The sequence below is a fragment of the Podarcis erhardii genome, assembly GCF_964252035.2.
Source record: "Podarcis erhardii genome assembly, chromosome: 6".
NCBI lineage: Eukaryota > Metazoa > Chordata > Lepidosauria > Squamata > Lacertidae > Podarcis > Podarcis erhardii.
In genome coordinates this window covers 49,546,430-49,567,633 of record NC_138510.1, presented here as the reverse complement: position 1 = coordinate 49,567,633, position 21,204 = coordinate 49,546,430, and the positions used below count along the sequence as shown (strand labels likewise).

The window sequence follows — 21,204 nt, the reverse complement described above, 5'->3', positions numbered from 1 at the left end:
TTTATACATATCAGATAGTCGGGAAAGGAAATATCTGCACAGAATTAGTCAACATATGCTTAATTTTTATATGCCAATGGCCCATCCAGTCCAGCATCCTGTTCTCACAGTGGCCAACCACATGCCTGTGGGAAACCAGCAAGCAGGATTCAAGCACAACTTTAAATCTCTCAACTGTAATCTGTTTTAACTAATTTTAATAACCTTTTTAAAAATTATTCTAACCTGCCCTAGGACCTCATGGTAAAGTGAGTGTAAGAAATCTAATGAATAATAATAATTTTTCAAAACCCAATCCCTAAAATGCATTTTTGGTTGGTCTCATACAGGCTATAAAGTATTTTCAATCATGCCCTAGCTTAATTGCAAAATGCAATATTCAGCCCACACAGCTGCAGCAATGAGAACACAGGAGAATTAGCTTCATCGAGACAGAGGAAGGTCATGCTTTGTTATGTATACAGTCATTCAATCCAACTTTAATAAGAATTGGCAATACCCTCTTATTTAGAGCTTGCCTGGATCCAAATTAATCCTCTCCCTGTGGGGCTGGAAAAGAATGCACAAAATTCTGACCAGGATTCTTGTGTGTGTGGGATGAATGGCTGAAGATGAAAGCTTCCAGAATACAGGTTCAAATTATATAAAGAATTTTGCAAGAAGGTGAAGAAGGAATTCCTACTGATTCAACAAGAAGTCTGATTCTGCCCATTTCTAATAGCAAACTCTCAAGTTCTAGTTCTGATATCTATGAACGACAGCCCTCCCACCTCTAGTGCCAGGAGAGCAATGGTACCAGATATTTAGCTCAAGATCATCCGCCTGTATGCAGAAATAGAGCACCCTGTCCCACCCTCACGACTGGATTCTCAGCATACACCACCATGCTTCCAACTTGATTAGAATACCCAATCCATGGCCAGCTAGTTGATTCCCACCCCTACCCCCCACCCCCGTTACAAGCCTAAAATGAACAGATTCTGCAGCAGCAACAAGCCTGTTACCAAGGGCACAGTATTGATCACAACACATAATATAGTTCAACTAGCTCACTATGAAAGGGAAAAGGCAGTTCCTGAGCTCTAAGACTTGAACCATGTCATCAGAAAATATCCTTTCTAAAAAGCTGCTCACTAGATTCTTTTTTTAAAAAAGGATTGGCTAAGATTTTAAGCAAGTTGTATGACCACAAGTCAACCTTGTGCTGTCATTCCTTCAAAATCACTTTCATGTTGTCACCATCAGGGACAGTTTTGAGTAGCATGCTGAACTGCGTACATCCTAAGGAAAAGGTTTTTAAGTTGTGCTACAAGACTACAGACGAACCTTTCAGTGTTTCACTAAAACAAACATTTAAAGCTACTTGGCCTCTGGTTGAGGAAACTTCACAATGGAACAGCACAAAGGGCAGCCAAAGATAGCAAGTTCAGTGCTGGTGAGCCCTGAAGGCGGCTATGTCCCCAAGAACTAATGGATTCAAACATAAACTAGTACTTTTGGTACATAATATGCAATGACTTTAGAAGAAGTTCTGCACCTTAAGAGGCATCAGCAAAAATTCAATCAAGTAACTGAAATATAACTTCTTAAAAATTCATTCAATGAAAGCAGCCTTGAAAATAACTGCAAAATTGCTAACCTACAACAGCAACACTACTACTACTATGACTACAACTACAATATTTTACAAGCCCTTCTTCTCACACATCTGCATCAGTCATTTATGCCACACATTTCTCACCTGGAATGGAAAAAAGTGACATTCTTAAAGCTTACAATAGATTATCCACCTGAGGAGTATACTGCCAGTGTAAGGGGGTCTCTCAAATCAGACAAAACTATTTTGAGCTACTGGATCCCAAGAACACCTAGTAGTTTATTTTTGTTGTTGTCATGTTCCTGTTTGGTTACTGAATAGATCACAAATAATTTACAACTAGAATTTCCATATGCATAAACAAGATTGCTATGTTCCAACCACACTCTGTGAGGCAGTTACCATAGCAATATTCAGAATAAATCAGGAAAGGATCTCTAAGTTTACACAAACTGGAACCCCCCCAAAATGATTCTCATAAGCCCAAAGGGAGCATTAGAACCTACTCTATAATGCAAAAAATTTTTTTGGGGGGGAGGAGAAAAATTTATAAGGCTGTTTAAAAATCTACAGCCCTTCTGCATGCCCCAGTATGTCTTTCACAGATTTCACAACCGGCAAAATAATCACATCTCCATTGTTGCTATGAGGACACACAACAACGAGAAGGAGATATGCAAACTTGAGAATTTCTAGAGCTGATCATTTCATCAACAACTGAAGCACTTATCATAATGAGACTCTTGGGAAACCAATCAGAGTTGCTCCAAAGAATCTGAATGACAAAACTTTCTTCTATAAAGGGATGTTGAATGACTAATATCAACTCAAGTTCTAGTAAGTCCATTTTAAGTCTGCACATCTGTCCACCTGTAGAACTCCTTGGATTATCTACCATATGTCAGGGTGCGCTATCAGGAAGTTGAAAGGGGAGCATAGTAGGTCTTTCCCTTTCTAACAGCTATTTGCATTACTACAAACATTTTAGCACTAAGTGGCAAGCAAGTACCATGTACAGTGGTACCTCGGGTTATGAACTTAATTTGTTCTTAACTCGAAACCGTTCTTATCCTGAGACGCTCTTTCACTAATGGGGCCTCCCGCTGCCGCCGGTGCGCAATTTCCATTCTTATCCTGGGACAAAGTTCTCAACCTGAGGTACTACTTCTGGGCTAGTGGAGTTTGTAACCTGAAGTGTTTGTAACCCAAGGTAACACTGTATTCTACAATGCTACTTCTAAAGGTTGCCTAGCTATCTTCTAGGATGAACAACCCTGTCAGCAGCAGCTTTCGGCCAATTCTGAAAGACACAGAACCAGTGCTTTTTCCTGGGGGGACGCATACCCCTAAACATTTTGTGAATCGTTGTACTTTTGTCCATTCACTGTATTTATTTTTCCCAGTTTGAACTATAAAATGGTGATTTTTCTTGAGTCAAGATAAGAGTACCCCCAAACATTTTTTTAAGAAAAAAAAAAAGCACTGCTTAGAACCAAACAATGTTGAACACACACAAAAAATGTGCTGAGAGATTAGGACCAGGAAAACCCATTAGAGACCCATACACACTGAAAGACGTTCTGGGCAACAATTTCTATGCATAACAAAAATGAAAATGAATAGTCAGAAATCAATGTGGGTCTGCAGGGGTGAGCAACAATCTCATGGGCAACACTAGCACAGCTACTTCTTAGATATAATTGAAAGGCAATGTAGGATTTTCTTTGGTGTGTTTATTCGTTGTTGTTTTTTGGTTTGGTTACTGCAAATTAATAAAAAGAATTAAAAAAAGAAAGAAAGGCAATGTAGGATTGGGAAACAATGGGCATACAGTGGTACCTCAAGTTACAGACGCTTCAGGTTACAGACTCTGCCAACCCAGAAATAGTACCTCAGGTTAAGAACTTTGCTTCAGGATGAGAACAGAAATTGTGAGGCAGTGGCACAGCGGCAGCGGGAGGCCCCATTAGCTAAAGTGGTACCTCAGGTTAAGAACAGTTTCAGGTTAAGAACGAATTAAGTTCTTAACCTGAGGTACCACTGTATAGGGTTTGGCCAAACTAAGGCAAGGGGGAAATCTTTTTCCAAGCAATTTGGCTGAGAATATTGTTTCTAGTCAAGATATAAATAAGCTATTGGTCAAGAACCAATGAAAACTGGAGAAGTTGATTGCATGTTAAGAGGAAATTTATCTGTTTCTCAAGATGGCATATGTAGATTTGAAAAAAGATGATTTTTCATATCCATTCATGCAGGGAAGGAAAAAGGAAGGAGATTCTTGTGTTAAGCGGACTGTGTTATACAAAATATATCCATGTTCTGTATTAATGTGGAGAAGACATCGGAGCTTGAATTCTGTAAATTTATGCAAATAAATACATGCAATTTATTCAAACTGCAATATTTCTGCAGAATTGTGACTTTGACAAATCATGTATGGAACATATGCTAGAAAAATAGGAAGGAACAGGGAAATATACAAATATGCATTGTCACATTCTGATTCCTGATTATTCAGCACAGCAAACTGTACATTTTCTAATTTCTTATTGTTTGTTTAAGAAAAATAAGAAAAATAGTTTGAGTTTTCTGTTGCAGTTGTAGTGCACATATAGCACTAGAGAAATACCATTTAGGATAAATTAACCGGCATATAAAATTCTTTTTTTATTAATATCTTAATATTAATATAATATCAGGGGTCCCTTTACCTAGTCTATTTTCTATTAGCCAATTTTTCCAATCTTCAGATCCAGATATTATAAGTTCATTTTCTCTTGCATGCAAAAAGTCCATAAGAAGTTTCCAATCCTTAATAAATGTCAATAATGATTTTTCTCTAATTAAACACATTAATTTTGCCATCTCAGTTAAGTCCAATAATTTTATCAACCATTCATTTATAGTAGGTAGGGCTGTATCTTTCCATCTTTCTGCCTATAGCAATCTTGCTGCTAAAATTCTTCACCCAAGATTCTGAAACCCAAAAGTATATTTACAAAATTGACAGTATACAATTGTAAAGCAGAAAAAAACACATCACTACGGAAAGTGTCAGTCCAATGTGTATATGTAAGCATAAGGAACGTACTGGAGGGAGCTACAATGAGCAATGAAGCTGAGAAGCAGAAATACTGATTGCTGAGAAGCACAAAAAAGAAGTAGGCAGAGAGAAAGAGTAACACTTTTTTATACTTGTTAATATGTTGTCACTGGAAGGGATTCTGTAGAGTGGGAATACATGACTCCACTTGCCTCAGTCTGCTACCTACATGAGTGGCACGATTTTTTTGGGGGGGGGGTGGAAATCCAAGGAGTGACTAAAACTTAAAGCTGTTTTTGAACGTTAATCTCTGTTTTATAACTCCTAACCTCTCTGTTTTCTTTTATTACATGCTATTAACATATATTTTTTTTAGCTGTGATTAGTATTCAACGCTAGACCTACTTAAATTAATGGACATGACTAACTTAGGTTTATTAACTTCAGTGGGTCTACTCTGAGTAAGACAGTAAAACACAACCCTGTGTCCTAATCACAGAGTTGTAGAGATGGAAGAGACCCTGAGGATCATCTAGTCCAACCCCCTGCAATGAAGGAATATGCAGATGTCCCATACAGAGATCAAACTTGCAACCTTGGCTTTATCAGCACCATGCTCAAACCAACTGAGCTATCCAGGCTGACGATGGTAAGGTTGGATTTTTTAAAAAGCAAACAATGAAACACAATTTTGCATAGAGGGATTGATTAATATTGATGCAACTAAGAAGATCTATGAGCCACTTGTAAATATCTGAAGAAGGAGTTATTCATGATATGAATGTACAAAAACTCAAGGGGAGATTTTAGCACTGTGGTGGTAAGAGCTTTGAGGCGGGGGAATAGGCCACAGCTTGAAGCATTTTAACGGATTATATAGGAGTGCTAGAATATGACAGTACAATGAAAGGAAACAATCCTATATTTGGTATGGGTGGAAGAGCAAAATATGCTTGACCTTCTACTTTCTTTGACCAGCTGTTAGAAAGATGGAGAGAGGAGATAGAAAGAAATGCAAGAACATATTCTTCTTGAATCTATCAAAGCAGCCATGAGGCAGCTATGTGGCATCCATAGCAACCCAGGAACTCACTTTTAATGGGGGTGGGGGGTGTTGTACTCTGCTGTAGACTTATAGTGACTAAGATACTACCCTATCTCCTCAGTCTGTATGTAGGAACTCAAGCTGTACTATGGTAAAGCTGCAGCACTATACTATTAGCATTCTAACTGCTGTAATATAAAAAGTGTGCCTTAGCCCATTGGCTAAACAAGTCTTCTCAATTACACCCTTGGCAGTTTAAGTGGCCTGCACCCGTAAGTCTTGGCTTATTTATTTGATGAAAAGCAAAATATAATTTGAGCACTAGTTTTCGCTCATTTAAATTCGTAAAAGCAGAGTTCAAAGGAGTCAGAAGCAAAAACTCTTGCCTACTACAGAGCATTGCACCCACGAAACGGCCATTCCCTGAACATGGACAAACCCCCTTAAATGAGTCTTTTGAAAATAAAGAAAGGGCCATTCATACCACCAATCCGACATCCTAGCTGTAGTCATCACTGATCCTCTGGGCAGGCTAACAATGTATGGGCAATAATCCATCCTGATGCCAATCGACACAAATTAGGTGACACAATAGTCACAACAATCACAGTAGGAGCAATGCTAGCAACTGGAACACCTGGAAGGCTTGGCAAGAGGGGTTACATCACTGATACTCTCCCAGTAAGTCCCTTTTACTGATGCCAGAGTCCTCTGGAGGAGAGGTGGCCAAGCTGACTTTGAACCATTTGGTGGGGGTGGGGGGAACACAGCCCCACCCACTCTGAACCGTATTTAAGCCAGGCTGCTGTGGCCCCTTGGGAGGGCAGCAAGACTATAACTACTAGCACTGGTTAGTCCTATTATTACTAGCCTGTAAATACATATATACAGGGCAATATCAAAATTAAGTCTAGACTATTCTACTGCAACACTAACTTATCAGGTTAATTAACTGCTTTTAGTTTTCCTGATACGTTTTCTAATAAACTGTTTTCAAATTGCAGACCACTTTGGGCATATGTTTACAGTGGGGAAATGGCATATAAATAAACTATGCTTAAACTTAAAAAGATACCTTATGTACACCTTCTTAAATAAACAGACAAGGTTCTGGGAATAGATGAGGGCAAAGAAATTCACAGATCCAATTAAACCTCCTTTCTGTTACATTTAAAAACATTGATAAGGAAACTGTGTAACAGGAACTCCACTATTAACATTACATATTGGATAAGATTTGAATAAACGGCAGCTGAAAACATTAATTTATGTCCAAATCAACCAAGATTTAACGGTCTTTTCTGATTTATGAGTCTCAGACATTAGCTGCACATTCTATATTTCTCTAAGCAATATTTCAATCAAACTGTTCTTGAGACCCATATAAGTAGCATAAATGACGACATTGGAGTTAAATACAGGTTTAAAGTTAAAGCAACTTTAAAGAGCAACTATTTGCAACCAGAAATTTGAGAACTTCTTTCCCTGCAGTGTTCTTCTAAACCACTCAAACCAACAACATAGCACGTTATACTTCAATGGGATATTGAGGCCACACATATACAACTAAATACAATACAATGCAGTACTAAATACACTCAAATAAGCAAACTGGCTGTAATAGTGTATACCAATGGCATAACTATATCTGGATAAAGAACGTTTACACAGGCATGGCCAAACTTGGCCCTCTAGATGTTTTGGGACTACAACTCCCATCATCCCTAGCTAACAGGACCAGTGGTCAGGGATGATGGGAATTGTAGTCCAAAAACATCTAGAGGGCCAAGTTTGGCCATGCCTAGTATAGCATTGATGCCAACCCCTTCACAGCACTTTTTAATGGGGGAACACTCATGAGGTAGGTTTGGATGTCTTTTCCATAATCTGAGATCTCAGATCAGAGGGAGCGTGTGTCCAGGGCTGGCCCAAGTTACCTTAAGGGCAAGGCCCCTGCCCCAGCCTCATTTCATGTACAGAAACTGAACAGATTGGCTAGGGACAGGACAGCATCATCCACCACAGCCGAGGATAGCAGGTTAGTTTAGAAGGTGTAGTTAAGTTCATGTGGCACCTACAGCTTTGTCCTCCAACAAAAGGGTACAACTGGAGGGCTGCTGACACCATCCCCCCAGCATCTGCCACCTGAGGTCATCCTCCCTCTGCCAACCTAATATATGCAGTTCTCCATGTTTGGATCATCAAATGTTTGGATCATCAAAAGTACAAGGTCACAGAAACAGTCCTGATAGGTACCCCAACCACCAACTCCACACAAATTACAGAAACATTATCAGAGATGATGTGTGTCTGGAATAGGTGACCATATCCCTTTTCTGACAGTTGATTTTGGAGGACAGGAATGCTTCCTGCTGGAGTTCATGGGCACAGCAAAATAAGTATGTATGTATATTTTTATTAACACACTTGTGATTATTTTGTAACTTAGAATTTGCCAAAGCCAAAAGGAATAACATCTCTAGTTTCTCAAATTTCACTTTCTAAGGTGGAACTAATGGTTTTGCATTATATTCAGGTGGAGCAAACTGGAATGTTATAGGCGTGGTCCTTGGGCACCTGCTAAGCATGAAGTTTGATCTTCCAGCTAGCACCAAAATGTTCCGCTAGTCATTGAAAGGTTGGGCTGTACAAAAGGTTTCACAAAAGGTTTCAAATGTGAGTTTAAGGAAATAAACTTTCTTCACAAGTTTAATTCTGCTTCAGTTCAGCCATCAAAAGGAAAATGCCCATTCTCCCAGGAAAAGCTTTTGCGCCATACTCCATTCAGGTTTAAGTTCAGAGCCATGCAACACAAAACCTAGGGAGAACGCAATGTTCAGCCCAGAAGGACTTCCTACAGGAAATCTAAGCCGAGAATTCTGGCTATATCTGCCCATGCATAACTGAAGAGTTCACAGTTACAGCTCCACTAACAGCAATGATTACTTACAGTTACAATCACTGAGGCTGCAGGAAGATGGTTTTTGAAAATCCTAAACTAGGTAGGAATACAAAGCAAAAATAGCCCTTCCCACTAAACAGCACTTAGGAATAGCACGAAGGCGTTTTCTGATCTCTGGATTGACATTCTCAATGACGAACAAAAAGTTGAGAGCATATTCCAGGTAGCACAAGACACCATGCCTCTATCTGAAGGTACATTCGCACAAGTCAAGCAATAACTCTTGTGGGAGCTCCCACAAGACTGCCTGGATTAAGCCTGTACTGCTATGCTAGGACCGATAATATACTGGAAGAATATACTGAGGACTTGTGAAAGAGAGAGAGAGACATAATGATATGGAAAAGGCTACAGGCCACTTTTAGCTTGCACAGCATCCATAGCACCTCGTTCCCAGGGGCAGTCTTGACAGACAGCAGTCAGATATCACATATGCATGCTGGGCTCCACACTGTTCCTAGCTAGCCAGGTGGATGGAGGAAACCAGAGTCCAATCTCCTCTGCGACTGCTAGACGGAAATGCTTTCCACTGGCAGACATGGGGATAGAGACCTTCCAGGCAGACGGTCCAGCCTTTCAGCTGCAAAGAAAAGTGTTCGCACGAACACCGCCCAGGCCTGCCAAGCTGGGGATCCGTGTCCTAAAGGACCTTCCTTCCCAGTTCTTACAGCTGCCCAGAGCTGCCACAGCTGAACCACAGCTCCAGACTCCTCCACATCGCCTCCTCCTGGAGTTTCCCCCCTATTTCCTCCTCTTCCCCAGTCCCCGCTCCCTGCCGGAGGGGGTCACGTCTACATGCCTTAAGCCCCGGAACCAGTTTCCAGGGTCAGGTCTCAGCGCCGGGACACGAGAAACGCCGACGCAGAAAAGAGTTCCCCTGGGCATGTGCAGAGCGCCCGCTGAACCTGCAAGCGCGTCAGGGGTCAAGGGGAAGGAAAGGCTTTCCCCCACTCATAGGGCGTGACTTTCAGGGGTGGGGGGCTCAAGCCCCGGCTCCTCTCCCGCCGGAGGGCCTGAGGCGCCGAGCCCCGTCGCTGCTGCCGCCCCGCCCCGCGAGCGCCCCCCGAGCTCCCCGCTCCTCCGGCCACCGGCCCGCACCTTCTTGGGCGCCTTGGTGAGCGTGGACATGAAGGAGTACTTCTCGGCGTCCTCCATCTCCTTCGTCTGCTTCAGCTCGTCGCCGGCGGCGGCGTCCGGCACAGAAGACATCGTGAGGGCGAGCGCGGAAGCGTCCGGGCGCCGAGGCCGAAGGCAGCTGCTGCTTCTCACCGGCTCCGCCGCGACCTCCCTCTGCAACCGCCAAGACTGCGGCCGCCGCGCTTCAGCAAGGGGCGGGGCCAAGGGGCCCAACACGTCACCACGCACGCTCGGAGTCGCCCGCGAGCCGCTCGCACACGCACAGGTCGGGCACGCGACGCCTTCGCGCAAGGATCTGGCGGAGGAGTCTCGCTTGCGGGGGCTGCAGCGCCACCTGGAGGAAGGCTCCGCGAAATGGTCGTAGCCTGAGCTTCGGTGATTGCAGCCAGTCGTTGCGCATTGTGCCTCCCTAAGAGCAGGGCCGGCCCAAGGCATCTTGGACCCCAAAATGCCATTCCCCTCGCCACCGCGGAAAAAAGGGGTGAGGGGAGATCTACATCAGGAACAAGGGGGGAAGTAACATCAACATAAGGATCTGATGTCTCATGGATCCTGCTGCTTAAGGCAATTGCCTCATGTGGTTTCATGGGTGGGCTGGCCCTGGTAATACTGTAGTGTATTATTAATTTATTTGTTGCTTTAAAGGTAAAGGTAAAGGGACCCCTGACCATTAGGTCCAGTCGTGACCAACTCTGGGGTTGCGGCGCTCATCTCGCTTTATTGGCCGAGGGAGCCGGCGTACAGCTTCCGGGTCATGTGGTCAGCATGACTAAGCCGCTTCTGGCGAACCAGAGCAGCGCATGGAAACACCCTTTGCCTTCCCGCCAGAGCGGTACCTATTTATCTCTTTGCACTTTGTGCTTTCGAACTGCTAGGTTGGCAGGAGCAGGGACCGAGCAATGGGAGCTCAGCCCATCGCGGGGATTCGAACCACTGACATTCTGACTGGCAAGTCCTAGGCTCTGTGGTTTAACCCACAGTGCCACCCACGTCCCATATTTGTTGCTTTAAGGAGCAACAAAAGCACTCTCAAAGCAACTTACAAAAATGTAAATATTAACTAACACTTAAAATGTAATAGCGTTTAAAATATTAAATAGCGCTGCTCCTGGTGGCTATTGGATGACTGTTTCAAGTGGCTGGAAGAGCTGTCAGATTTTTTCCACGAGCTGGTACAGTCACACTGGGAATTTTGCACTTTCGGAGGCATATCAATCTGACTCCTGGTCAAGCACAACCCCAATGCCTTTGAAAGGACACAGTTCCATTTTATCTCTTTTATTTACGATTTGTATTTATTTCATAAAATGTATACACCATTTGATTGTAATAAAGTTCAAAGCGGTTGACAAAAAAGATCAAACAATAAAATCAGGGGAAATTCACAACCATACTTTAAAACATACAAAAGTTAAAATACAGATTAGAGTTACCTCATCTTTCTAAGCATCTGCATAAAGGTAAAGGTAAAGGGACCCCTGACCACTAGGTCCAGTCGCGGACAACTCTGGGTTTGTGGCGCTCATCTCACTTTATTGGCCGAGGGAGCCAGCATACAGCTTCCAGGTCATGTGGCCAGCATGACTAAGCCGCTTCTGGCAAACCAGAGCAGCGCACGGAAACGCCGTATACCTTCCTGCCAGAGTGGTACCTATTTATCTGCTTGCACTCTGATGTGCTTTTGAATTGCTAGGTTGGCAGGAGCAGAGACTAAGCAACGGAAGCTCACCCTGTCGCGGGGATTCGAACCGCCGACTGCATTTGCATAGGCTTTTCTAAACATAAATGTTTTTAGCAGGCACCATAAAGAGTACCATGAAGGCGGCATCTTGATCTCAAAGTGCAGGTGTTGCCACACTTTTTATGAACTCATCTGTCAAAGGCATTTGTGCTCTGGGGCATTAGAGATCTGTTTGGAAAGACTCACTAAGGAGAACTCTGCTCTCACCTTCCCAGGATTTTGGGTCTGTTCCCTCTCCCGCCAGCACCAACACCTTACACATATATATGACCAAATGTAATGTTTTAGACTCTTCCAGTTTAATCATTTCTCTTTGATTCCCCCATGCTTGTTCATGTTCTAAAGGCTATAAAATAAATAATGAGGATCATACAAAAAGTGATCATACACTATTTATACATATTTATTTATAGTTTATTAAATTTGTCAGTTGCTTTCTCTTGCCCAGGGCAACCCAAAGTAACTTACAACCAACCAAACAGACCCCACATAAGCCCCACATGGATACATTACAACCAAGAGGGAAGAGAAACCCATTAAAAACATCCTGCCCACTTCTAAAAGGCCACAGTCAGTCAAAGGCCAAAGACCTGTTTATGGAGTTTTTGCTTGGCCCCTAAAGATATATAATGATGCTGGCAGGCGAACCTCCCTGGGGAGAACATTCTACAGACGGGGAGCCACTGCAGAAAAGGCCCATTCTTGTGTTGCCACCCTCTGGACCTCTCATGGAGGAGTCACACAAAGAAGGGCCTTGGATGATGATTGTAGGGTCCAGGCTGGTTCATATGGGGAGAGGTGGTCCTTGAGGTATTGTGGTCCTGAGCTGTCGGGCCAGGAATCACATTATACAGTGTGTTCAAGATGCCTGCTGAATTCTACAACAGCTGAAGTTTCCCAGTCATCTTTGGAGGCAGCCTCATGTATAATGGGTTGCAGTAATCTAACTTAGAGGTTACCAGAGCATAGGCAACAGAAGTTAGACTATCCCTGTCCAGGTAGCAACAGGGCCACCAGCCAAAGCTGATGCCACCGAGGCCACATGAGTCTCAAGCAACAGTAAAGGACCCAGAAGTAACCCCCAAGCTACATACCTACTCATTCACAGGGAGTGCAGACCCTCCAAGGGTCCCTATTTTCCAGGGATGTCCCTGATTTAGAGAAGTTGTCCTGGTTTCTGATTTGATCCCAGAATGCCCCGCTTTTCCTTAAGGTGTCCCTATTTTGTGGCTTAGGGCCCTTGTATTTATTGGACCGCCTCTCCAGAGGACCTTAAGGTCCATGAATAATCATAGTTTAGAGGTTCTGGGCCCTAAGGAAGTTAGATTATCCTTCACCAGGGCCAGGGCCTTCTCAGTGATGGCTCCGACCTGGTGGAATGCTCTGTCCCATGAGACCAGGGCCATGCAGGATTTAACTTCCTTCCGCAGGGCCTGTAAGACAGAACTATTCCACCTGGCTTTCAATTTGAACTTAGCCTGATCTTTTATTCCCCTTTCTTCCTTCCCCCTCCCCTTTTTATGAAGATTACCCGCTCTGGGATCCCACAGCTAATTCTCCCCTGGTCGCCTTGCTGGCCCAAATAGGACTAATTTAGGCAGCTAGCACTGGTGATCATCTAATGTTTATTGGATGGATTTCCCCCCTAAATTTATTTTTGATTTTTGATTTTATTGTTATTCACATTTTATACCGTATTTTATGCTATTTTTTTGTAACATCAATTAAGTGTTTTAAATTTGTTGTTAGCTGCCCTGAGCCCGATTTTCTTAACTTGGAAGGGTGGGGTATAAATAAAAATTTATTATTATTGTTGTTGTTGTTGTTGTTGTTGTTGGAGAAATGTTGGGGGTATGGTTGGATGTCCCTATTTGCATTGGAGAAATGTTGGAGGGTATGGCAGTGTAACCCTATCAAGAGCAGCAACCTCCCATCAAGTCTAGGGAACTGTCCACTAACAGTACTTCAGTCTTATCTGGATTGAGCTTCAATTTATTGGCTCTCATCCAGTCCATTACTGAGGCAAAACATTGGTCCAGCACATCCACTGTGTGTCATCAGCCACGATCCTATGCATGTTTATTCAGAACCATTTTACACTGAGGCTTTCTCCCTTATAAGGGTTGCAACCTGAGGTACCATAATATTTTGGGTCAGCCCTGAGGGCAGAAGCATCTGGTCTTGAGAAGAAAGAGAAGATGTAGTCAAGAGCAAACAGATCACAATATACTGAAATAAACATCTCCTTGGACATTACATTGCTGACCTTAAGATGGCAATGTTGCACTTCTCTATACAGTTTCTGTCAAGCGTTGGTCCTTTAGAAGCCACAGATGCTCCCAGAGGCCTCTTGGTCCCTAATAAGATATCTAGATTCCAGGTCTTGAAAATGAAGTGGACACATGAGCTTCCTTGAGCATGGTTCTACACTTCAGTGCCCTCACTCACCACTTTATGACTTTTCAAGTTTTCTCCCAGTAAAGGTGGATACGATGGCACCCTTTCCAGGTTTTGATTTATTGACCAACGAGAAGCCTTTGCATTTGGTCTCATGAAGGCCCAGGTACCATTTATGCTCCTGATCCTGAATACATTTGTGTTAACATTAGTTTCAGTTAAGAAGGATTTATGTTCATCAATAAAAGTCAATCAGTTGTACAGATTTCCTACACAGAGTTATTTCTCTGGGGTGGATCAATCACTTAAATATTTTCAGAATCAACCTGACTTGCAGGTATGTTATGTGCGACCGAATCTCTGAGTGGTAAGAGATTCCGAGTATCCCAACAGAAAACCTGGGATTTGATTTCTTGAAATTAGTGTCACTGGAGGTGGATAGCATTTTCTGTGCTATGAGGTTTATTTACACATATCGAAGATTCACAGCACCAGTGCTTTAACTGAACCTGCTTCACCATTAGTTTTCTAGGAGGTGGCACCAAAGCCACAGCTTTGCAATCTCAAAGAAAGCAAATCAGGCGTCTATGTCTTTCCAGCTCCAGGACTGGCAGCTCTTTGTCTTTTTGATCTGCTACACACACACACACACACACACACACACACACACACACACACACACCCTCTCCAGCAAGGGGACTTGCCCACTTCAGCTCATCTTCTAGAAATATCTTCAGCTTACATAATGAAACCAAACAGTTAATTTACTGTATTTTGACAGTGTTAGCAGTCTCTTTTTCTGCTGTATCCCATCTTACAGCTAATAGAAGCACAGAAGGGGACCCCAAAAGCCCATTTCCTATGTCCCCCACACTAGAATTGCAGAATTGGCCTGAGGGCGGTTGCCTGCAATGAATTAAATCACTGGTCCTTTCAGAGAATGCAAAGTATTTCTTTATCTGCACTTCCCACGAATCTGTTCAGAGGCACACCTAGGCTCCCTTGCACCCTTGGCAAGGAGCTGTATGGGTGCCTCTGAAGCCAGGAGAGACCATGGACCAAAAACTCTTAAAGTTTGCTTTTTGTCACCTTTCACACTCCACCAGTAACTTTCTCCGTGGCCATTGGGGTCGGGTCTGCTCTGCTCCACCTCCCTCTGAACCTGTTAAAGAATTAAGCAGCAAGGGAAAGGAAAAGGGAGGAGAACGTAGCATGAATCCAGAGGTTGAAATGTAAGGGAATTACATGCAAGATGGCCTGTGAGGTAAAAACCATTCATGTATGGAAACAATATTATGGACGTTTCTGAAAAAAAGGACTGCACAGCTATGGGTTATTTCCCGCCCCCCTCCAACCCCAAAGCAAGCCCTGAGACCTCAGCTGATAGCACCTAAGTGTAAAGCCGCAGAAAGTCTCCAGAGGAACCCACAGAGCTGTATTCTTAGAAACAGCTTGTCGCAGCTACTCAGAATCTGCTGTGATCATTATCATGGACCAGTGTCATGATGTGCAAGCCTGGCTGTTTCAAGCTTTCAAGCTTTCTTGTCGGCTGTCTGCAAGGCTTTTTAAGGTGTCCAAGGGGGTCACCTTATGGAAACAGCCAATATTCACTTATTTTGTAAATGTTTAGGTGCTAGAATCCCAGGGCAGTGAACAATAAAAGCAATAAAAGTCAGTACAATAAAAACTATATTAGGTCAGTGTTGTTACAGATCTGGGGTAACAGCATTTAGGGGTGAATGTTAGAAATTAACAAATGGTAGAATTTAGATAATATTGGTATAGAGTATTGAAGGGAAGGTTCCAGGCCACTGAAAAATACAGGCTGAGCTGCGTTTCCAGGCCAGGGCCTCACCTGGGATAGAAGAAGTCATTAAAAATGACAAAAACGGTCCTGGAAGCAAGTCAATAACCCATCCATGAAAACCATCATCAGGGCAGAGAGGGCAGTTCCCATGGTTAACGTGGACAGAGAAAGGTCTAGGATTTCAGCTTCCATGACTACGGGGGAAAGGGAGGCTGTGCCCACAGGAGAAAGGTGTCTCGTCGTTTTTCTGGCAAGGGTCTTTGGAAGGGAGAAGGGTGGAGGCAGAACTGCATGAGCTGCTGCTACAAAGGCCAGAAACATATTGGCAAGTTGGCACAGAGATGGCGTGCGGGATGCCTTGGACTCCAATGCTGCACTGCTGTGGGGAACAAGCCTTCTTGAGATTTGATGCCAGGGCCGTCTTAACCATATCCAGCACCGTGGTGCAAAGATCCCTCCGGCGCCCCCACTTCCAGAGTTGTCGACCTTTTTAAGGGGGGCGGACCCCAAAGTTGTTGACCTGAACTTAGGAATTCCACAGATTTCACTACAGGGAAGGAGAGGCAAAAGCTGGGGGTGGGGGGGAACCTACCCCTTCCTTTACTGGATAGAAAGTGGGACAGAGGAAAGCAGGAAGGAGAGGGCATTTAACCCACTGATGGAGAGGAGAGGAGGGTGGGGGTTAGGAAGGTCAGCATCCCCATCGAAACCGTTCCCACCCGCCTCTTCGGGGCTCCCCTCCCGCACTCTGGCCATGCACAGGAGGCTTGGGAGGCAAGCTGCACGCCCGGGCCACACGACTGAGTGAAGGAGAGAGCAGCTAGGAAAGAGGGAGGAGCAGGAGGGCAAAAGCAAGCCGACCAGATGACTGAGAGAGTGAGTGCAGCACAGGGGAAAGGAGGAGGAGGAGCCTCATGTGTGCCTCCTTTCATTTCGTTCCCATCCCCAAGAAGGCCTTGGCTCCCAAAGAGGGCATGCTAGGGAAGGGTTGCCATGTGCTGCACTTGCTCAGCTGCCCAGTTTAGAGAAGCGCGCGCGCGCACACACACAGACAACCTCACAACATCGCCAGCAAGCAACTATTGCGTCGCCCAGGATGCAGAAGCACTGTGCATGCACGGGGCGAGTGGATTCTAGGAAAACAGGAAGCTGGGGCGCCCCTGAGAGGCCAGTGCTGTAGCGCAATGCGCCACTAAAACCCTATGGGAAAGACGGCTCTGTGTGATGCTCTCAGCTCTCTCCAAAGTAGACCCAGGTGTGAATATGTGTACAATAAACCATATTTCTTAAGGACACTCGTCTCCCCTGCATCTTGATTTCCCAATGGAATCTCAACCCTGGATGAGTTCCTGGAACCCCCGGAATCTCGTGCAGCCATTCAATGGAGACTGCAGTGGCTTGTAACAATATGAATCACAACAGCAGCCCAAAGCTGGTAATCCCTAAAATCCAGCAGCCCATTTTATAAAACATCCATCCACACCTGGTCAGCTACAAAAGATCCAGAATTGCTGAGGATAAATAAATAAAAAGGGCTTGGCAACAAGGAGGTTGAAAGGTCGGCGCTATGTATGTTAGCAGACCTTACCATTAGGCAGAAAGAGGCAGCCTGCTCAGGCAGTTTAATTTGGGTGTCATGAGGAATTGTTAGTAATTTAATTTATCATTATATGCTTGCTGCCAGGAAAGGGAGAGGCCCTTGTGGAATTCTGTCTCAGGTGCCAGAATAACGATGACTTCATTCATTGGCTGAAAAGACTGAAAGGTGCGAGCGGGCTCATATCCCACAAAGCGGTTGCTTTGAATGCTGCCTACATATTTTGCTTTATAACTTTCATTCTAAAGGGATAGGGCCAGACCTGGAGGTCTGGCAAACCTATTCCTCTGCAAACTAGAAAGCACTTGAAATATACCACCAGATAGGGTCCGGATAAACCAAGAACTTCATTATTACAAAGTAGGCTAACTGTATGGAGTTTTAAAGATTTATGGCTCTGGTGTAGATCTTGATTCAAGATCTTGTAAGCAGGAGAAAAGGAAGCACAATGAGGTCTGATTGCTGAGAAGTCGGGGACTGTGGCAAGAACAGGCAGTTAGTGGCTTAGAGTGGGATAGTAGAAAGGAACAGTACAGGGCCAAGAAATGTGAAATTGTTACAAAAAGGAGAATGCCAAGCACAGGGAATGAAAGAAAGATGGAAACAGGGAATGAGGAAGTGGAAAGAGGAGCATGCCCTTTGAATAACTGGGGCCATAATGGAGAAGTAGGTCAGGTTTACTTAATGTGCCCCAAAGTCTGGTGCTAAACATGGTATCACTTCCTCAGTGTAGGAAGCGATCCATTGTTGTGTGAGGAAATGAGAGATGCAATTAAAATCGAGTGTGATTGTGCCACATCCACACTATGTATTTACAGCACTGTGGTGCCACTTTAGTAGTCATCACTTCCACCACACCATCCCCAATCCTGGGAACTATAGTTTGCCTGGCCTGCACCACTACCAGTTGCCACTCCTCCACCTCCAACTCAAGGGTTCATATGAAAGAAGTGCACCTTTTGGTGCTGACCTCCTGCAGGAACCAGTTAACTTGCGCAAGAGCTTGGCACTGAAAGCGGAACATGCAATCAGAAACCAGGATGGCTTCTGTCATGCCGGGGTGTCCCATTCAAATCAGGACTGTTGACGAGTGTGCAATCCTAGACCCACTCACCAGGGCCAAGCTATTTATTTATTACCTTTCTGCACTGCCCATACATATTGTTATAATATAATAATTATAATAATAATAATAATCTATTTCTCCAGCCACTCTGGGTGGCTTCCAGCAAAACACAATAATTCATCAAACATTAAAAGCTTCCCTAAACAGGGCTGCCATAAACATGTTATATATACAGTATATTGTTACAGAGATGAGGTAACAAAGTCTATTGGTGAATAGTAGAAAATAATAAATGATTTGATTATTTCGGATCTGAAAGGAAAATACAAGCTGCAGAGGAATTCCTGGGCTAGCCTATGCAAAAAATGACCTGGGCAAGCTGCATCACACATCAGTAGACCAGTTTAAAACATCAACATCGCTGGATGACCCCTCAGGGGAAAACTGGGTGGTGATGATAAAATTAGAGGTGGTGGTGGCAGTCCCTGCGTTTTGTATAGGCATAAAATCTTCTCTCCCAGGCTGAACTCAAGGGAGTTTTTCAGCAGATGCCACGAGCACAGAGCACTCATTGGCTGCAGAACCACCTCTTTCCTGAAGTGCCTTTTCCACATGCTTATTATTTTTAAAGATTGCATTTTTTAGAAAGGGGTGAGGAATCGATACACATTTGATTGAGTAAGTGTAAACATGGTACTTTAGTTAAAAATTAAAAGGCAGACTGACCCCCCACATACTCTCTGGAAAGGAAGGGGAAGACAGAGTACGGAATCTGCAGTCCATTTGCGGACTAATATGTCAGTCAGTCAAACAAATTTGCAAATGGAGACAGAAGCCAGGCTCAAGCAGCAGGATAAATTTTAAATATGCAGCTACTCCTGATTTGCATGTATATTGCTGGCAACTGAAAGCTTGGAGTCCAGGTTTTTGGATTGAAATATGTGAGAGGCAGAAGCCCACAAAGAAAAGAAAACACTTGATATCCATCTTCAAGGCAGGGAGCCATATTTGTCTTCCCAAGTCACTTGTGGCAGAAGCTTAGCCTGTGGCAGCCCTCCCAACACGGGCCATGTAAAAAATGAGAGAAAGGAAATCATCCCACTTCAGGCTCCAGGCAGGCCCAGGTGGCTGCCCAGATCCACTCCAGAACACACCAGGAGGGAGTTTAAATAAAGACAGCGTGAGAGAAGGCCATTCTCTAGGTTGAAAGGATGTGCAATTGTGAAACGGACATAGAACATGAAAATTATGGCATCTTTAACTGAATCGTCGGTCTTTAATTTTAATAGTTGGGGCTTTTATTTACTTATTTGTTTTGTTTAAGAATTGCTTCCTATGAAACATCTCAAAGCGATCTCACAATACAATAAAAGTACATGTAGAAGGACTGCATAAATAAGCTGAAACAAGTGCAGATATAAAAACCACCTCAAATCCAATGCAGATACCCACTGGCATAAGAATTTCCATTCAGAAAGCTTGTTGAAGGAGGGGAGTCTTCAGCAGATGCCTGAGAGACAATAGAGACAGGGCTTGTCTGATATGCAATGGGAGGAAGTTCCATAGCGTAGGTGGCACCATGATAGTGGGCCAATTCTGGCGTTGTACAGATTGGATCTACGGATCAGATGCCCTCTCCTGCAAAGTGCAGTGATTGGTTGGGTGTATAAGGAGCGAGATGATCATTTAGGTAACCTGATTCCAAGATTTATAGGGCTCTGCACACCAGGACCAGGACCTCAAACTTAGCCTGGCATCTAGTGCAATTATTTTAACAACAGTGTAACATGATGGTGGAGACACACCTTTCTTTCCTGGCCTTTGCCACTGAGAGATGTATTTTCAGCCTGTTTTGGGGACTGTTATCTGTTTTAATTGTTTTTAGTTCTGAATTTAAAACTGTTGTAACCCACCCAATGAATTGCTGATGAAGGGTGGGTAATAATGAATAAAATAGATCATAATTATAGTTATTATTAGCCCCAGTGAGCAACTGAGGTGCTGCATTCTGCACTTGCTGCAGTTTCTGGGTCAACTTCAGATAGCCCCACAGAGAACATATTGCAATAATCCAATCTGGACAACAGTGGCCAAGCTTCCAACTCTATAGTTCTATGAAAGCTGGTAAAAGGGCACTCCTGGGCACTGAGGTCACGTGGCTATCTAATGGCAGAGATTGAATTATGGGGACTGTATTGAATACCTTGTCATTGTTTTCTATCAGAATAGTTTCCTATGACTCATTCGGGTTTCCTGACCCTTATCTGATGCAACAGCAACTTATCTGCACCTGACTCAGCACTACTCTTAAACTGCTCTTAAAATTTTCAAACCATTACTGCCACACCGATTACAGAAAAAAAACTGTAAGGAAGTGGTATAAGCCTCAGACAAAGAGAACGCCTGCTATATTTTTGTAAATGCTACTTGGAAATATAATTTACTTCCTTAATTGTTGTAATTTGTGAAGGACTGAAGCTCTGACGAATCCCAATGAACACTTAATTTCCTTTCCTTTCCTGTTGGGCAGAATTTGCTCTACAGACACTCCTTACAGCTTTCAGCCTAGAGAACTCACAAGCTTGAACTGGGTCTTGAAGATAACATCTCAGTGTTGCTGCCAGATGCACAAGGTACTGTGCTTCAGGGAATGATGGTGTGTAGCTATGCTCATTTCCCATAGATTATCAGCTTCTCTGGGTTCCAGGAATTCATCTGGAGAAATCTGATCCATTTGTTTCAGAAAAGCTCCACCACCACTTTCCCTCTCTAGCTTAGCCATGCCCACAGGCAGCAAAGGGCCTTCATACAT

At 43.7% G+C, this 21,204-nt stretch overlaps 1 protein-coding gene across 3 annotated transcripts in view; it reads right to left on the bottom strand.

The window, feature by feature from the left end:
* AHCYL1 (adenosylhomocysteinase like 1) overlaps positions 1–9,978 on the bottom strand; it is a gene marked incomplete at its 3' end in the record, with an annotated part of 50,795 nt that extends 40,817 nt beyond the window's left edge. For 2 of the 3 annotated variants that reach the window (XM_081866400.1, XM_081866401.1), the window contains exon 1: positions 9,746–9,977. In XM_081866400.1, coding sequence (XP_081722526.1) covers positions 9,746–9,856 — 111 coding nt within the window. In that variant the 5' untranslated portion in view covers positions 9,857–9,977. Of the gene's footprint in view, positions 1–9,745 lie in introns of all 3 variants that reach the window. The other variant, XR_014157639.1, reaches the window with a different exon arrangement.
* Positions 9,979–21,204: the final 11,226 nt, after the last annotated feature.